The 18,333-nt window shown below is 41.4% G+C and overlaps 1 protein-coding gene across 3 annotated transcripts in view; it reads left to right on the top strand.

Moving 5' to 3' along the window:
- The window catches only part of GUCY2C (guanylate cyclase 2C), a 104,103-nt gene extending 86,805 nt beyond the window's left edge, over positions 1-17,298 (top strand). For all 3 annotated transcript variants that reach the window (XM_062195506.1, XM_062195507.1, XM_062195505.1), the window contains 6 exons: positions 6,130-6,322; positions 7,045-7,219; positions 11,003-11,101; positions 12,378-12,472; positions 15,672-15,748; positions 16,780-17,298. In XM_062195506.1, coding sequence (XP_062051490.1) covers positions 6,130-6,322; positions 7,045-7,219; positions 11,003-11,101; positions 12,378-12,472; positions 15,672-15,748; positions 16,780-16,954 — 814 coding nt within the window. In that variant the 3' untranslated portion in view covers positions 16,955-17,298. The remainder of the gene's footprint in view (positions 1-6,129; positions 6,323-7,044; positions 7,220-11,002; positions 11,102-12,377; positions 12,473-15,671; positions 15,749-16,779) is intronic.
- Positions 17,299-18,333: the final 1,035 nt, after the last annotated feature.

The following is an 18,333-nucleotide window of genomic DNA, read 5'->3' as shown; positions in this document are numbered from 1 at the left end:
GCAGGGCCCAAGGACTTGGGCCATCCTCCACTGCACTCCCTGGCCACAGCAGAGAGCTGGCCTGGAAGAGGAGCAAGCGGGACAGAATCCGGCGCCCTGACCAGGACTAGAACCCAGTGTGCTGGCACTGCAGGTGGAGGATTAGCCTAGTGAGCCACGGCGCCGGCCTATGAATGAAAATTTTTCCCATGAAATTATGATTTTAAAGAGAAATCCAAGGCTGGTGCCGTGGCCCAAATTAAAAGGACAAAAGAAATAGAGAATAAACAAATTGAAACCATAGAAATAGTAAAAAAATTTTAGTGAAACAAAGAGCTGTTTTTTTGAAAAACTAAACAAAATTGATATACCATTGGCCCAACTAACCAAATAAAAGGGAGAACACCCAAATCAATAATATTAGAGATGAAAAAGCAAATATAACAACAGATACCACAGAAATAAAAAGAATCATCAGAAATTAATATGAAGAGCTGTATGCCAACAAATCAGAAATCTAGAAGAAATGGAGAGATTCTGGGACACATACAACCTACCTAAATTGAGCCCTGAAGCATAGAAAACCTAAACAGACCAATTACCAAGACAGAAATTGAATCAATAATAAAGACTGTCCCAACAAAGAAAAGCACAGGACCAGATGGATTCACTGCTGAATTCTACTATTTAAGGAAGAATTAACTCCAATTCTTCTCAAGCTGTTCAAAACAATTGAAAGATAGGGAATCCTCTCAAAGCTCCTTGTTTGAAGCCAGCATCACCGTAATTCCTAAACCCAAAAAAGATACAACAGAGAAAGAGAATTACAAGCCAATTTCCTGGATGAATATAGACACAAAAATTCTCAAAAAATACTAGCCAATTGAATTCAACAATACATCAGAAAGATCATTCACCCTGACCAAGTGGGATTTAGCCCTGGTGTGCAGGGATGGTTCAACATTCACAAATCAATGTGATACATCACATTAACAAACTGCTGAACAAAAACCATTTGGTTATCTCAGTAGATGAAGAGAAAACACTTGATAAAATACAACACCCTTTAATGATGAAAACTTAAGGAGCTGGTGCCATGGCACAGAAGGTTAATCTGCCTGCAGTGCTGGCATCCCATATGGGCACCAGTTCTAGTCCCGGCTTTTCCAATCCAGCACTCTGCTATGGCCTGGGAAAGTAGCAGAGGATGGCCCAGGTACTTGGGCCCCTGCACCCATGTAGGAGACTGGGAAAAAGCACCTGGCTCCTGGCTTCAGATTGGTACAGCTCTGGCCATTGTGGCCATTTGGGGAGTGAACCAATGGAAGGATGACCTTTCTCTATGTCTCTCCCTCTCACTGTCTGTAACTCTACCTGTCAAATAAATAAATAAAATCTTCTAAAAAAAAGAAATCTTTAAGCAATTTGGTATAGAAAGAACATTGCTCAACACAATCAAGGAAATTTATGACAAACCCGTGGCCAGCATCCTAGTGAATAGGGAAAAGCTGGAAGCATTACCATTATGATCCAGAACTAGACAAAAATTCCCACTCTCACCACTGCTATTCAGTATAGTCCTGGAAGTTTAGCCAGAGCCATTAGGCAAGAAAAGAAATCAAAGGGACACAAATTGGGAAGGAGGAAGTCAAGCTATCCCTATGTGCAGATGACATGATTCTATATATAGGGGATCCAAAAGACTCCACTAAGAGACTATTGAAACTCATACAAGAGTTTGGTGAAGTGGCAGGATTTAAAATCAACACACAAAAATCAATAACCTTGGTATACACAGACAATTCCATGGCTGTGAAAGAACTTCTAAGATCAATCCCATTCACAGTGCCAGTGCTCTGGTGTAGTGGGTAAAGCAGTCACTTGTAGTATATAGTACTGACATCACATATGGGTGCCAATTCGAGTCCCGGTTGCTCCACTTCCAATCCAGCTCTCTACTATGGCCTGGGAAAGGAGTCGAAGATGGCCCAAGCTCTTGGGCCCCTACACCCACATAGGAAACCCAGAGGAAACTCCTGGCTCCTGGCTTCAGATTGGCCCAGCTGCGGCCATTGCAGCCATGTGGAGAGTAAACCAGCAGATGGAAGATCTCTCTCTCTCTCCCTCCCTCTCTCTCTCTCTCTCTTTTTTTTTTTTTATTGTTGTTCGTTATTTAATGAGCTTCTCCTCTGAATTCAGAACACCAGTTTGTGAGGGTAAACTCCATTTGTTAGAGCAAAAACAGATCGCAGGTATCCCTGGAGTGAGGCACAGCCTTGATTTTCGGCAATATTTGTGGATCCACAGCTTTCTGATCAACCTTGTGCTGCTCTGTTATCTTGTATTTCTCCTTCTCTGTGTTGAAGATCTCACCTTCCTGGTGTCTGGGTTTCTGCTGCTGCTTCTTCTTTAAATAAGCATCCGTGAAATGCTTTGGGATTTTCACACCGCTGATGTAAATTTTCGTGCAGGTGGCAATGACAAATTTTTGGTGTGTTCTACACAGAGGAACCCGATTCAGGCAAAGAGGTCCAGTCACAAATAACAAACCACTGCTCAGCGGCTTCAGGAAAACCACCCTCTTGCCCCTGTGGTGCCATCTCTCTCTCTCTCTCTCTCTGCCTCTCTGTAACTCTGCCTTTCAAATAAATAAATAAATGAATATTTTAAAAAACAAAAAGATGAAATGAAAATCTGCTGGAAAAGATACTTGTGCTACTAAATAAAAATCACAGACCTTAAAAAAAATCCCATTCACAATAGGCACAAAAAATTAAATACTGTGGAATAAATTTAACCAAGGACATCAAAGATCTCTATAATGAGAATTACAAAACATTAAAGAAAGAAACAGAAGAAGACATAAAAAATGTAAAAATCTTTAATGTTCATGGATTGGAAGAATCAATATCATCAAAATGTCCATACTACAAAAAGCAATTTACAGATTCAATATTATATCAATCAAAATACCAAGGACATCTTTCTCAGATATAGAAAAAAATGATGCTGAAATTCATATGGAAACACAGGAGACCCTAAATAGCTAAAGCCATCTTATACAACAAAAACAATGCTAGATGCATCACAATTCCAGATTTCAAGACATACTGTGGGGCAGTCTTAATCAAAACAGCCTGATACTGGTACAAAAACAGGTGGTTAGACCAATGGAACAGAATAGAAACTCCAGAAATCATCACATGTATCTACAGATGACTTATCTTTGACGAAGGAGCTAAAATCAATTCCTGGAGCAAGGACAGTCTCTTCAACAAATGGTGCTGGGAAACCTGATCTCCACATGCAGAAGTATGAAGCAAGACCCATACCTTAACACCTTATAGAAAAATCCACGCAAAATGGATCAAAGACTAAATCTATGACCCAATATTATTAAATTATTAGAGAACATTGGTGAAACCCTGTAAGACATTGGCATAGGGAAGAACTTCTTGGAAAAGACCCCAGAGGAACAGGCAATCAAAGCCAAAAGTTGACAAACAGGATTATGTCAAATTGAGAAGCTTCTACACTGCAAAAGAAACAGAGGAAACAGACAGAATGGGCAAAATTATTTGCAAACTCTACAACTGATAAATTATTAATATCCAGAATCTGTAATGAGCTCGATAAACTCAACAACAAAACAAACAACCCAGTTAAGAACCGGGATAAGGACTTAAACAGGCATTTTTGAGAAAAGGAAATCCAAATGGCCAACAAACGCATGAAAAAAATGCTCAGGATCACTAGCCATTAGGGAAATGCAAATTAAATCCATACTGAGGTTTCACCTCACCTCTGTTAGAATGGCTTTCATACAGAAATTAACAAAAAACAAATGCTGGCAAAGATGTGTGGAAAAGATACCCTAATCCACTGTTGGTGGGAATGTAAACTGGTACAGCCACTGTGGAAGACAGTGTGGAGATACCTCAGAAATCTGAATATAGAGCTACCGTATGATCCAGCTATCCCACTCCTGGGAATTTACCCAAGGGAAATGAAATCAGCATATTAAAGAGTTATCTGCACCCTCATATTTATTGCAACTCAATTTAAAATAGCTAAGATATGAAATCAACTCAAATGTCCATCAACTGAAGACTGGATAAAGGAATTATGGGATATGTACACCATGGACTTGAAAACATTATACTTAGTGAAATAAGCTAGTCCCAAAAGGATAAATACCATATGTTCTCCCTGATCTGTGATAACTAATAGAGTACCTAAAGAATAATCTATGGAAGTGAAATTGACACTTTGAGATGAAATGACTTTGAACAGTCCTTGTCTTTTGACTGTTGAGGAAAAGGGGTTTTTTTTAATACTATTTTTGAACACTTTACTTAGTTTAGAGTTAATTTTATGTGTATAAAGTTAATTGAAAATAGATCTTAGTAAAAATAAGAGTGGGAATAGGAGAGGGAGGAGGAAGAAGGATGAGAATGCCTGTGGGAAGAATAACTGTGTTCCTAAAGTTGTATTTATGAAATGGATGAAGTTTGTATACCTTAAATAAAAGGTTTCTGGGGAAAAAAACAGAAGCTGAATATCAATAGAGAAGTTAAAAAGTGAGCATGTCTATATATGTTTTAGGGCTATGTAGGTATTAAGGTTATGTACGTATATGTGTTGGGGTAAATAATTGAATGCTAACTTCAGGAATGGGCATTTGGCTTAGCAGTTGAGACTCTGGTTAAGGTGCCCATATGGGTTTCATACCCAGCTCTGGTTCCTGCCCCAAGAGGCAGCGGTGATTACTCAAGTAGTTGGGTTCCTGCCACCCACATAGGAGACTTAGATTGCATTGCTAGTTATTCGCTGCAGCACTGATCCAGCTCTGGCCACTGAGGGCATCTGTGGAGTGAACAGGTAAGAATGTTCTCTTTCTCAAAAAAAAAAAAAAGTAATAATAGGGGCAGGCGTTTAGCACAGGGGTTAAGATGCCACTTGGGATACCCATATCCCATGCAGTATCTGGGGTCAAGTCCCAGCTCCACTTCAGATTCCAGCTTCCTGCTAATGCACAGCCTGGGTGGCAACAGGTGATAAAAATACTTGGGTCTCTGCCACCACGTGGGAGATGCAGATTGAGTTCTGGGATCCTGACTTCAGCTGGGCCTATCCCCAGCTGTTATGGGGTGGGCATTTGGGGAGTGAATGAAAGATTTCTATCTCCCTCTGCCTTTTTTTTTTTAAAGAGTTATTTATTTATTTGAAGGCAGAATTACAGAGAAGCAGAAGCATAGAGAGAGAGAGGTCTTCCATCCACTGGCTCACTCCCCAAATGGCCGCAATGGCTAGAACGAGACCAATCCGAAGCCAGGAGTCTGGAACTTTTTTAGGTCTCCCACATAAGTGCCACGACCTAAGAACCTGGGCCATCTTCCACTGCTTTCTTAGACCATTGCAGAGAGCTGGTTTGGAAGTGGAGCAGCCGAGACTTGAATGGGCACCCATATGAAATGCTGGCACTGCAAGTGGAGGCTTTACCTGTTACACCACAGCACCGGCCTCCTCTCTTTGCTTTCAAATAAAAATGAAAATAAATTTTTAAAACTAAATTGGACAATAGAGGCCAGCATTGTGGCACAGCAGGCTAATCTACCACTTGCAAAACTGGCATTCCATGTCAGAGTGCTGGTTTCAGTCCTGGCTGTTCCACTTCTGATCCAGTTCCTGATAATATGGCTGGGAAGACAGTGGATGATGGATCAAATGTTTTGGCCCCTGCCACCCATATGGGAGACCTTTATGGAGTTCTTGGCTCCAGACTTCATCCTGGCACAGACCTGACTGTTGCGACATTTGGGGAGTGAAGCAACAGGTGGAAAATCTCCCTCTCTGATGCTCTACCTGCAAATAGATAAATCCTTTCTGAAAATTTAAAAATGTTAAACTAATGCTGCATCTGTTTATGCACTGAAAAATATGTATTGTATATGTTCTCCTGTGTGTAATATGTTCATATGTACAGAATATGTAGCCTATCTTTGCTTGTCAGCCACTCATCAAGACTTCACTAGAAATATGAAATACTAGAGTTGCTGGTGGATAATTACTATTATCTGAAAGACTTATTTAAGACAAGAAGAATTTACTCAAGTAAAGGGCATTTTTTTTTGTTCTCTCCTCATCTAGGTTAGTAGTAAAATCTCTGAAGGAGAAAGGCATTGTAGAGCCAGAACTATATGAGGAAGTCACAGTCTACTTCAGTGACATTGTGGGCTTCACCACTATCTGCAAATACAGCACCCCCATGGAGGTGGTGGACATGCTCAATGACATCTACAAGAGTTTTGACCACATTGTTGATCACCATGATGTATACAAGGTAACCCACTGGACATCCCAAGGTCATCAGTGCCTGAATTGGTTGTTCCTGTTATTACCCTTGTCCTCTCCAATTTAATATTTAATGAGATAATAGAGAAGACAAGTAGAAGAATTAAAGGGGTCAGAAGTCAAAATTACCATTTTAGAAGCAATACAAAAGAAACAACATGAAGTTCAGCGGGAATGGATTTGGGGTACCACATTTAGGGAAATGCCATACTCTCTCAAATCAACCTCAATCGAATTGGACAGTATTTATGTTGGCTGCAAATTAAACAGAGAAGACAGCAGTTATAATAATAAAATCACTATAAGATTATATGTTGTGTCTTACAGAGACCTACAAATTTTTTATCAAATAGAATGTAGAAAATGATAAATACTAAAGATGATTTTTCTGGTGTTTAAGGATGTTCCTAAAATAAATAAAATTCACATTATTTAAAATTTATAGAACTGCCAACACATCTGGATGATTTACATTATGAGTTAATTTTTGTACAGTTAAAATCCTTTATAGCTCTTTTATCATCCATTTAACTAGATTATAAAAATCCTAAAGAAATCAGTATAGAACTGGTCTTGTACCAGAAGTATACGTTGTTATGCTAATACTGATTTCTCCCCAAAATTATGTGTTTGATATGTGATAAACTGCCTCTGTCTGATTTCCATGACTTTGAGAGGAACAGAGCCACTGATGAAAAATTATTTCCACAGGTAGAAACCATAGGTGATGCCTACATGGTGGCTAGTGGTTTGCCTAAGAGAAATGGCAATCGACACGCATTAGACATTGCCAAGATGGCCTTGGAGATTCTCAGCTTCATGGGGACCTTTGAGCTGGAGCATCTTCCTGGACTCCCAATATGGATTCGCATTGGAATTCACTCTGGTATGAAGTTGAGCATCTTAGCAAGAGGGAATCATATTTATGTTACCAACTTAATTAGAAGGGATGAAGTCTTCAGAGGAGATCAGTTTTCACATGAGGTTTATCCTTGGAGTCTGTGTGCTGAATATGGGGCCCATTATACATGCTGACATATTTAGAAGCAGTCCCTAAAGAGTGCTAGTAACAACAATTTTGACTCCTTGAATGATAAACACCAACCACATCTGAAAACATCGTATTTAGGTCATCGTATTTACTATTTCATTTATTTCTTCCCTTTTCCCTCCCTCTCCCATTCCAACTTCTGTATATTTTTTTCCACTACCATACTATAGTACCATAAGTGTACTAGATTATCTACAGGGGAAAAAAACAGCAGGTCAAATCCCTATATTTATAACTGCTCCAAAAATGGTGTAGAAAGCACATGTGCCACTTCAAAGGCAATGAAATTACATAGAAAAACTTAACATTTAACAGAGTTCATTTGAACAAAAGAGACAGGCCTTGTGGCTCAGCAGGTTAAGCCACTGGTTGGGACACCTACAGCCCATATTGGAGTGCCAGTTTGAGGCCTGGCATCTCCACTTCCAATCCAGCTTCCTTTTGATACCTTCTAAGAGGCAGGGGATAATGGCTTAAATTCTTGGGGTCCTGCCACCCAGGTGGAAAACCTAGATGGAGTTCCAGACTCCTGGCTTCAGGAGGCCTGGAACTGGCTGTTGTGTGGTGTTTTTTTGTTTTTGTTTTTTTTTTTTTTTTTTTTTTTGACAGGCAGAGTGGATAGTGAGAGAGAGAGACAGAGAGAAAGGTCTTCCTTTTTGCCGCTGGTTCACCCTCCAATGGCTGCTGCGGCCGGCGCATCATGCTGATCCGAAGCCAGGAGCTTCTCCTGGTCTCCCATGCGGGTGCAGGGCCCAAGGACTTGGGCCATCCTCCACTGCCTTCCCGGGCCATAGCAGAGAGCTGGCCTGGAAGAGGGGCAACTGGGATAGAATCCAGTGCCCCAACCGGGACTAGAACCCAGTGTGCCGGCAACGTAAGGTGGAGGATTAGCCTGTTAAGCCACGGCACCGGCCCTGTTGTGGGTTTTTGAGGAGTAAACCAGCAAAATGGAAGATTCTCTCCTTGTCTCTCTCTCTCTCTCTCTCTCTCTCTATCTCTCTGTGTGTGTGTGTGTGTTGTTCTGCCTTTTAATTGTTGAAAATAAACAAACATTTAAAAAACTGAGCTAAGAACAATTTTCAAATTGGGTGGCCCTCAGAACCAGAAGAAGTTCAGGGGAACTTCAGTGGGCAACTCAGAAACCCACGTTTCTAGACAGAGAATGGAAGTGAGGCAGAGAAACAACCTGATTGGTTACAATTCTGCATTGGCCTTGTTTGGATGTGGTCTATCCAGTTGGCAGCCTGTGATTAACTGAGATTCAGCTATTCATCACAAAAATACACTCCTTAGTTAGATTTTCAGTTTGCTTACATACCAACCTAGGTTGCAGTTCATCAGGTACAGACTCAAGGTAAAAAGAAAGCCTCAGGCCAAATTTAGTTTAATTTCATATCCCTGAGCACAGAAATTTGAGACAATGAGTTACAGATATTACACAAAGACAAAGCTGGAACAGAACTCAGAAGTCATATAGATTAATCTTATGCCAGCACAAGTAGTTTTTATAGATTCTGAGATAAATAATAATATAATCACTTTCAGAATAATCCCAGGACTCTCTGAAAACTCACTATTTCTCAAGCCAGTTCACTCCATTACTGAATAGTTATAATTGTTAGTTTTTCTTTGCATTAAATCACATCTCTCTGTAATTTTTTCCATTGCTCATTTTTCTCCCCTCCAAACCTTACAGAAGACTTGGAGTACAGAAAACCCAGGAGATCACTGCAGGCTTTGTGGCAAGGACCAGACAACTACATTTGCAAAAATTATCCCATCATCTACAGTTCTTAGCAACAGAGCCTAACAGTAAATATTTGTTAATCAAGTAATACATTGATGAGATTTGCAAAGTCAAAGTCAAGGAAGTTGAAAATTGCTGTTGAATCTTGGGCAGCCAGGAACATAGCTGTGGCCTTCCCCAAGCATGTCCACTGCAAAATGGCCAAGATGCTTCTGCATGCACAGGAGGGAACTTCTTGGGCATTTCCCAAGCCGCAGAAGCAGCTTACCCTCTCTTTTCTGACCCAACATAAATTTCCTGCCTGGAGGAAGAGCCCACAGTAGGACTGAATGAACCAAGTCCGGGAAAATGGAGCTGTGGGTCTGACCCAGTCTCTTACTGGGAACCTGCTCAGTGCCTGACTGACTGCCAAGGCCTAGGCATTAGTTCGTTGGGCTGGCATGAGAGTAGTTCATTGGGCTGGTATTTTTAACATACTTGGCACACATACCTGGAAGGGATTAGGCCTAAGAAACTGAAAACTTGCAAGGTTAAATGTGGATCATTGACAAGACATAATACCTTTAGGGGTTTTTTCATGACCAAGCCCTTCCCAAGGAAGTGAAGAGTTACTTGTCCATAGACCAGCCCTTCCTCTGCCTTTCATCCTGTAAGGGTTTTGTCCTATTTTAATTTTTTATTTTCAATTTTTTTTGTTTCATTTTGGCCTCAAGCCTGACAGGGAGTTGCTTAGGACTCAGGGAAAGATCCAGTATTTTGATTGTTTATCCATGTTCATAAATAGAAGATTTGTAGAATAAACCTATAAAGAAACTCATATAGATCAAGACCCAATAAGCCAACTAGAAAATTAAAAGTTATTTCTACTCAAAACCCAGTTTTGAGATTTCTGGGTTGGTTTTTAACATCTAAAATCTTTAACTCCTTGCATTCAGTAATCCCACACAAATAACTGATAGAATGACTCCTCTGTCCTACCCTGTATGCCACAGGCCACAGTCTTACCTCGACTTCTGTTCTGCTTGTCAGAATGTCCTGGCTCATAGGCCCCTCATCCAGCTGCATCCACATGGCCCATAAGATGCTTAGGGAAGATTATGCCAAGTCCTTGTCTTTTGGGTCTTTTAGCATCATGACACCAACCCCAGAAATACCACCCAAAATAAAAATAAAGCAAACTTGAGCCTTTGGAACTGAGTCTATGGTACCCTCCAGCAATCCATAGTTAGGGTCAAGTGGTTCAACACAGAAGCAACCAGTAGGCTCTCCTCTTCCTGACAGCCTTCTATTTAAAATATTAAGGATGGAATGGGTATTTAGTTTAGCAGTTAAAACACCTGCATTCTATATCAGAGTACCTGGGTGTGATGCCCAGCTCCAGCTCCTGACTCCAGCTTCCTGCCAATGCAGACCCTAGGAGAGGCAGTGGTGAGGGCTCAAATTAGTGAGTTCCTGCTGCACACATAGATGTAGATTGGGTTCCCAGCTCCTGGCTTCATGTCCTAGCCATTGCAGGCATCTGGGGAGTAAACTAGCAAATAGGAGAGAGCTCTCTTTCTCTCATAATTAAAACAATTTAAAAATATATAATATATTAAGACTGCTCACCTTTCTGACCTGGATTTCTGGATGCTATCTTGTTTAGTGCCAAGTGTACTTTACTTCCCAAAAATATTGCATGTAAAAATGTTTTGCTGATTGGATGATCTGTCCATTGAAAGCAAAAGTCACAACTTGAATTTCACACCCTCAGCCACTTCTCCATGACATGAAGTACTCAACATTGTGACCCCGCCAAGAGGCTTGCCCACCGTGACCCTGCCCTGCAGTTTCCATCCCCTGCACTTCCTGCTATCTGTCCTTCTTTCCAGGTCCCTGTGCTGCTGGAGTTGTGGGCATCAAGATGCCTCGCTATTGCCTGTTTGGAGATACCGTCAACACAGCCTCCAGGATGGAATCCACTGGCCTCCGTAAGAAGGGAGAATTGTTTTCCTTAGAGGGCAAAGAGCCTGTCATCCAGCAGTGGGCAGGATATAAGATCAGGTGCATAATAAGGAGATACCAAGCGCCAATGAGATGATGAATGGCCCCTCACGCTGGCTGAACATGAACCTGTGTCAATCCAGTCCTTGCTACCTTTGTTTCATTCCTTACTGATAATTTTATTCTTTGTTTTTACTCAGCTCCTGTATTTGTAATGTTCTAGATGGAATATCCATAAAACTTAGCATAAATCTCTGTAACAAAAAAAATCAGTGTGCCAGATATTGGTTATATATCCTGATTCACATTCTTACTTCCCATATATTTTGTTTTTCTGTGAATCAATTGTAATAAGGAAAAAATTTAGGTATTTATTATATGCAAAGGCTTACTGCGTTTGCCTGGCAAAGTAGAAATGAAAGACAATGTGCTGTATATAGCAGAAGGGAGGATGGCATTTTAGCAGTCTACCTACAAATCTGATACCAATTTGTACTGGAAAATCATGGTGCAAAGAGTAAAGTTGACATCAAAAAGACATGGATTAAAATCCTAACTATGTTGATCCCTAAGTTGGGAGGAAAGTTAGCTGTCCTTTGTAGGCTTCTGAAAGATGAAGATATAAATTGAGGCTGGGATACCAACCTTGTGAGAGTGTTTCCAGAAGGATTGGGCATGGTGTTAAGCATTTAGCAATTCTCGGGTGTGTAATAGGCCTACATGTGCACTCAGAGTGAGAAGGGCAGACCTATGAGTGGCAATGCCCTCAACATTTGTTTGGCAGAAATATAGCAATGTTCCAGAAGAAGGAAATCTAAGAAAATCAAGACCCTATAACTGCCTTCAGAACTGTCCCGTGATAATCTCCACCCCCAACTCTTCAGCTCTTTATTGTGACTTTTCCACTGGGCCTCAAGTCCGAATTCCAACTTCAAGCTTGGTACAGCAAGCCACATCCAAAATTAGGTCCAAAAGACTAGTAATCTGAGCTGGTATGGGAATCTAGGCGGGACAAAAGCTGGGAAGCTCTATCACTCAGGAGCCTGGGAACTAGTGCCAGACCTCACTCCTCCCAAGTGTGATATTTCTTCTCTCACTGATGCCAGTTTTAATGTTATTTCACTGAGAAAAGCCATATTTCCCCTTGATGCAGGATACTTCTTTCAGGTGTTCCTGATATCCTGAATTAAGGCAAAACGATTGTGGCCATAAAGTAGACTTCCAAATGGATGGGATTTTCATTTATCTCTGTTGCATTTCCAGCCCTGAGAATTCACATGAATGGCTCCACTTTATCCATCCTGAAAAGAACTGAGTGCCAGTTCCTGTATGAAGTGAGAGGAGAAACATACTTAAAGGTAAGGAATACAAGAGACATTACACAGGGAAAATACTCAGACACACAAGGGCCAGGAGAGCTGAGGACCATGAAGATGGACAGTCCTAGGCACAACCCCATGATCACTCACAACCCCTACAGTAGAAACCACTACCCATGAAGGTGGTGAGAACTTTCCTTTTTTGGGGGCTGGTTTTGTGACACAGCAAGTTAAGCCATCACCTCTGACAAGGGTATTCCATATGAGCGCTTGTTCGTGTCCCAGCTGCTCCACTTCCTATCCAGCTCCCTGCTAATGCACCTGGGAAAACAGCAGAAGATGTCCCAAGTGTTTGGACCCCTGCCACTCATGTAGGAGACCCAGATGGAGTTCCGGGCTTTTGGCTTCAGAGTGGCCCAGTCCTGGCCACTGCAGCCAATTGAAGAGTAAAACAGCAGATAGAAGATCTCTCCCTCTGTCTTTCCCTCTCTCTCTGTAACTCTCTTTCAAGTAAAATAAAATGAATCTTTAAAGAACTTTCCTTTACTCCATACAGCTCTTTTGATATTTTAAACAATGACCAATATGTTATAAACTGCTGTCACCCTTTCCTCCACATATATCTAAGATTTTTTTTTCCAATTGCTCCTCCAAACCAGAGAGCTACAGTTAGGTCTAGGACTCAAAACTCCATCTCCTCACTTCTCTTTCTACCCTTGCAACAAGAGGCTGCTACTAGTAAGACCTGTGTATCTCAGGAGTCTTCTGAAAGTTCATGAAAAATGTGGATTACGAAAAGGCTATGCATTTATTTCAAATTTTTTGACATCAAATAAACATATTTTCATTCCATTTCCATGAACTTTTTGAAGTACTCTGGTAGTTTTAACAAGTATTCTGAGTGTGATCATGTTAGACTTTGAGAATGGTTACTCCACATTCTCCCCGTTGTTCAGGGTGGACGTTTTAGCTGTTAAGATGGGGGCTGAGATGCCCATTGCCACATTGCAGTGTCTCACTTCCAAACTTGCCACCAGTCCTGCCTCAAGCTTTCTGCTAATGTGCAACCTGGGAGGCATTGGTGATGGCTCAGGCAACTGAGTTTCCATCACCCACATGGGAGACCTGGTTTGAGTTCTCAGGTGTCAGCTTTGGCCCAAGGCAAATTCCAGCCACTGCTAGCAATTGGGCAGTTAACTAGGAGGTGGGAGCTCTCTTTATTCCTTCCTTCCTTCCTTCCTTCCTTCCTTCCTTTCTTTCTTTCTTTATATCTGTCTATCATATCTATCTATAGCTCTCTGCCTCTCAGAAAGATTTAAAAAATCCTTTAAAATGCATATTATAAAAAACTTTTAAAAAAATTTTACAATATAAATTTATTTTTAACTCTATTCCATGATTTTTAAAAATTACTTATTTTTGTTTTATTTTGAAGTACCAGCATCCATTTCTACACAGAGAATTTCCTCTCAAAATAGAAGTGGTTTGTGGATTATTGCAGTCCAAACACTGCTAGCAAACCACTAAAAATGAGTGATTTTTTTTTTAATCTTTTTTTTTTTTTTGGACAGGCAGAGTTAGTGAGAGAGAGAGAGAGACAAAGAGAAAGGTCTTCCTTTCCATTGGTTCACCCCCAAATGGCCACTATGGCTGGCGCTGCACCGAACCGAAGCCAGGAGCCGGGTGCTTCCTCCTGGTCTCCCATGCAGGTGCAGGGCCCAAGCACTTGGGCCATCCTCCACTGCCTTCCCGGGCCACAGCAGAGAGCTGGACTGGAAGAAGAGCAACCGGGACAGAATCCAGCGCCCCAACCGGGACTAGAACCCAGGGTGCCGGCGCTGCAGGCGGAGGATTAGCCAAGTGAGCCAGCCACGGCGCCAGCCATAGAGTGATTTTTTTTCTTTTTAGCCAGTCTCCTTTTCAAATATAAACTTAAACAAAAACAGTTCCCAATAAGTTCCTTTATATTGCATAGTCCCAAGATGAGCCCAAAGGTCATATTACAAGTGTTTTTTATGATGCAGATTTGTTTATAATTTATACACCTAAGGTAGGGAAATGATGGCAAAAGTTTTGTCACAAAATTTTATTGCAAAAGTGCAATGAAAACCTGTTAGATTTGTTGACATAGCAGAAATATAGATGAATCTTCTTCCATTTTAAGTTAAGAGTTCTGATGTTAATATAGTTACTATAGTGGTACTATAGTGGGATTTTACAATTCTCTTGGGAAATAAGAAAGCTTCCAAAAAAGGAAAAAACATGTCTGGTAAATAAGAGGCTTATTTTTATTTTTTAAAAAGATTATTTGTTTATTAGAGAGAGAGAGTCTTCCATCTACTGGTTCACTCCCCAGATGGCTGCAACAGCTGGATCTGGGCCGATCTGAAGCCAGGAGCCAGGAGCTTCTTCCAGGTCTCCCACACGGGTGCAGGAGCCCAAGGACTTGAGCCATCTTCTACTGCTTTCCCAGGCCATAGCAGAGAGCTGGATCAGAAGTGAAGCAGCCAGGACTCGAACCAGTGCCCATATGGGATGCCGGCACTGCAGGTGGTGGCTTTACACGCTATGCCACAGGACCAGCCCCTAAGAGGCTTATTTTTTTTTTTAACTTTTATTTAATGAATATAAATTTCCAGTGTACAGCTTATGGATTACAATGGCTTCCCCCTCCCACAACTTCCCTCTGAGGCTTATTTTTTTAAATCACTCCTGGAAATTTGTCCAGAGATAATCCAGATCATAACAAAAATGTGTACTGTGCTTAAATACAGCACTAGCAGCAGACTTTTGGCTAGTGGTTAAGATGCTTCCTTCATTGGAGTGCCTGGGTTTGATTCCTGGGTCTGCCTCCAAACTCCAGCTTCCTGCTCATACAGACCCCTAGGAGGCAGCAGGGATGGTTCAAGTGATTTGATTGCCGCTGCTCACACAGGAGACCTGAATTGATTCCTTGTTCCTGGCTTCAGCCCCCAGTTGGTAGGCTGTCGGGGCACTTGAGAAGTAAACCAGTACATGGGAACTCTGTCTCACAAATTACTAAAAAAAAGAAATCTGGATGCGAAAATAAAACCCAAACAAAAATATGTGTGTGTGTGTGTACATATGTATAAAGGTTCCTATGAAATATGCAAAAGTGAAATATGTCTTTGAAGCAAAGAGATCACTGTAGGAACAGGGGACTAGAACCAAGCTGTCTCACTGGGCTCCATGGAACCTGTCCCTTTTGTCTCACTAGGGAAGAGGAACCGAGATCACCTACTGGCTGACAGGGATGAAGGACCAGGAGTACAACCTGCCAGCCCCTCCCACTGTGTAAGCTTCTGGGTGTGGCAGGGAGAGAGAGGGGGTAAGGGTGTAGCCAATTTAAGTGGGCACATGACTGCAAGTGGCAATGAAATATTGGATATGAGGCAACAGAATACACGTGAGTACAAAAAAATTCATGGAAGTAGAGTTAAAAGATGAGTTCAGTTTGGAAAAAGTAATGTTAGAATCCATGCATATGAGGGATCACAAAAATGTCAAGCAAAATGCACTTAAGGCAGGAAGCCTATCCATGGTTTTATTCTTTTGCACCTAAATAAACTCACTTTTAATTCCGTGTTTCTGCAAACGTTTTGAAGTGCTCTCATACACATGAGCTTTAGAACCTCCCTTCTCCAGTTGCTAGAAACTGGGGTCCTCTCAACTGTCCCTGTCGATTCTAGTGGCATGTTGCTTCCCTTTGCAACTGAAGTCCATGGCACAGTGGTTCAGCTGCCACACGTCACAGTCCCTGTATTTGAGTCTCAGCTTTGCTTCCAATCCATCTGTTAGCATGCACCCTGGGAGGCAGCAGATGATGGTTCAAATATGTCGCTTCCTGCCACCCATATGGAAGGACTGGGTGGAGTTCCAGGCTTCTGACTTCAGCCTGGCACAGCCCCAGTTGGTGGTGGCATTTGGAGAATGAACCAGTGGATGGAAGATCTCTTTCTGTCTCTCTGCCTTTCAAATAAAAAAAAAAAAAAAAGGAAATAAAGAAAAGAAAAAAAAATCTGCCAACTTAAATTCCATTTGTTTCTTTAAACAAAAAAAAAAAAAAAGAAAGAAAGAAAGAAAGAAATTGAAGTCTGGTTTCCTGCTTGAAATATCTTCTGCTTACTCTACATCTTCACATAGCAGGGATGAAAGGTCTTTAAGTGCCTCAAGGGCAAGGATCACTGTGTATTCTTTGGACTGTGTGTGTTTAACACAGAAAAGGCACTCAATGAGAGATTGGTGAGCTGAACTGATGACTCTGGAGCCAAGGAATATCCCGTGTCTTTTGCTGATTCTGCTCTCTCTCCTCACCCACCTTCCAGGGAGAATCAACAACGCTTGCAAGCAGAATTTTCAGACATGATTGCCAACTCTTTACAAAAAAGACAGGCTGCAGGAATACGAAGTCGAAAACCCACACGAGTAGCCAGCTACAAAAAAGGCACCCTCGAGTACTTGCAACTGAACACCACGGACAAGGAGGTCACCTATTTTTAAACCTCAGTGAGGTGTAAAGACCCACAAATTAAATACAGCAGCTCTTGGGCAGCAACCTCGTGTCCTGGAGCCTGCAGTTTCCTGAGACCTCAACGAAACAGAGAAGCACTTGGCCGTGGCAGCCCCGTCTGGAACAGACTATCTTCCATGAATCAGACATGTGTTCTCAGTGACAGAACTGCCGAAGCCTTATCCTAACAGCTGCTCCGGGGAGCTTCAGACTGGAAAGGAGGAGGAAGGAACGTACTGTCTAGAACTTGAGGAGATTTTGTTCTCATTCCATGTATGTTTTGTTTTGTTTACTGGCTCTTTTTCCTTCTGTACTCATGATAGAATTTTTTAGTTGTCCCAATTATATTTTAAGTACCTTGTCTTCATTAAAGTGCACTTAACTCATAATTTTTGCAGAAAAATGTAATATATATTAAGCAAGAATAAAAGTTAAGAGTTTACTGGGTCTGTCCATTCTGTCCATTTTCCTGGAATATAGCAGCCATTATCATGTGCTTTCTGAAAAACTGACCAGATTTCCCAACACTGAAGCCTGGCAAAGCTAGCATTATCCAGGTATAAGAACCTTGAAGGTCAGTATTACCTGCTATGAATGAGGAGATTTTTGACCTTTAAACAGTGGCAGTACCTCTGCTTATCCACTTAGCACTGTGGGTGTCCAACACCCAGGCAAGGGTCAAATTCCTACACTCTGTTTACTTTCTGTAAAGCAGTCAATGTCTCTAAGCTCCAAGTGTTTCTTCAGTAAATCGTGAATCCTATTATCTCTCTCAAGGAGTTGTCATAAAAATATTTGTTAGAACCTAGCACAATGTTCATCACATAGAGATTCTCAACAAATCTCTGTGTTCCTCTTAACCCCTCTCTCTGCTTGCTTTATAAACCAGAACTAAAAATTTTAAGACCCAGGCCTTTGTGTGTGCTAAACATGCAAAAGATCATTTGTGGTTTTTTTTTAACAATTAATTTTAGGAGCTGTTGCAGCGAGTTAAGCTGCTGCTTGCAATGCAGCATCCTATATGAGCATTGGTTCAAGTCCCAGCTGCTCCACTTCCAATCCCACTCCCTGCTAATGCACCTGGGAAAGCAGCGGAAGACATTCCGAGTGTTTGGGCCTCTGCCACCCACATGAGAGACCCAGATTGAGTTCCAGGCTCCTGGCTTCAGCCCAGTCCAGACTCTGCTGTTACAGTCATTTGGGAAGTGAACCTGCAGATGGAAGATACCTCTCCCCCACCACCCTGTGTAACTTTGTCTTTCAAATAAATAAATAAATCTTTTTTGATAATTGATTATAGAATCTTTCAAACATACTGGGTCACTCTAGTCCCTTTTAGCCTTCAACAGTTTGCCCATATGAGGGTACT

This window comes from Lepus europaeus, chromosome 6 (genome assembly GCF_033115175.1).
Source record: "Lepus europaeus isolate LE1 chromosome 6, mLepTim1.pri, whole genome shotgun sequence".
Lineage (NCBI taxonomy): Eukaryota > Metazoa > Chordata > Mammalia > Lagomorpha > Leporidae > Lepus > Lepus europaeus.
The sequence above is the reverse complement of the archived record's forward strand: the minus strand, read 5'-3'. Positions and strand labels throughout refer to the sequence as shown.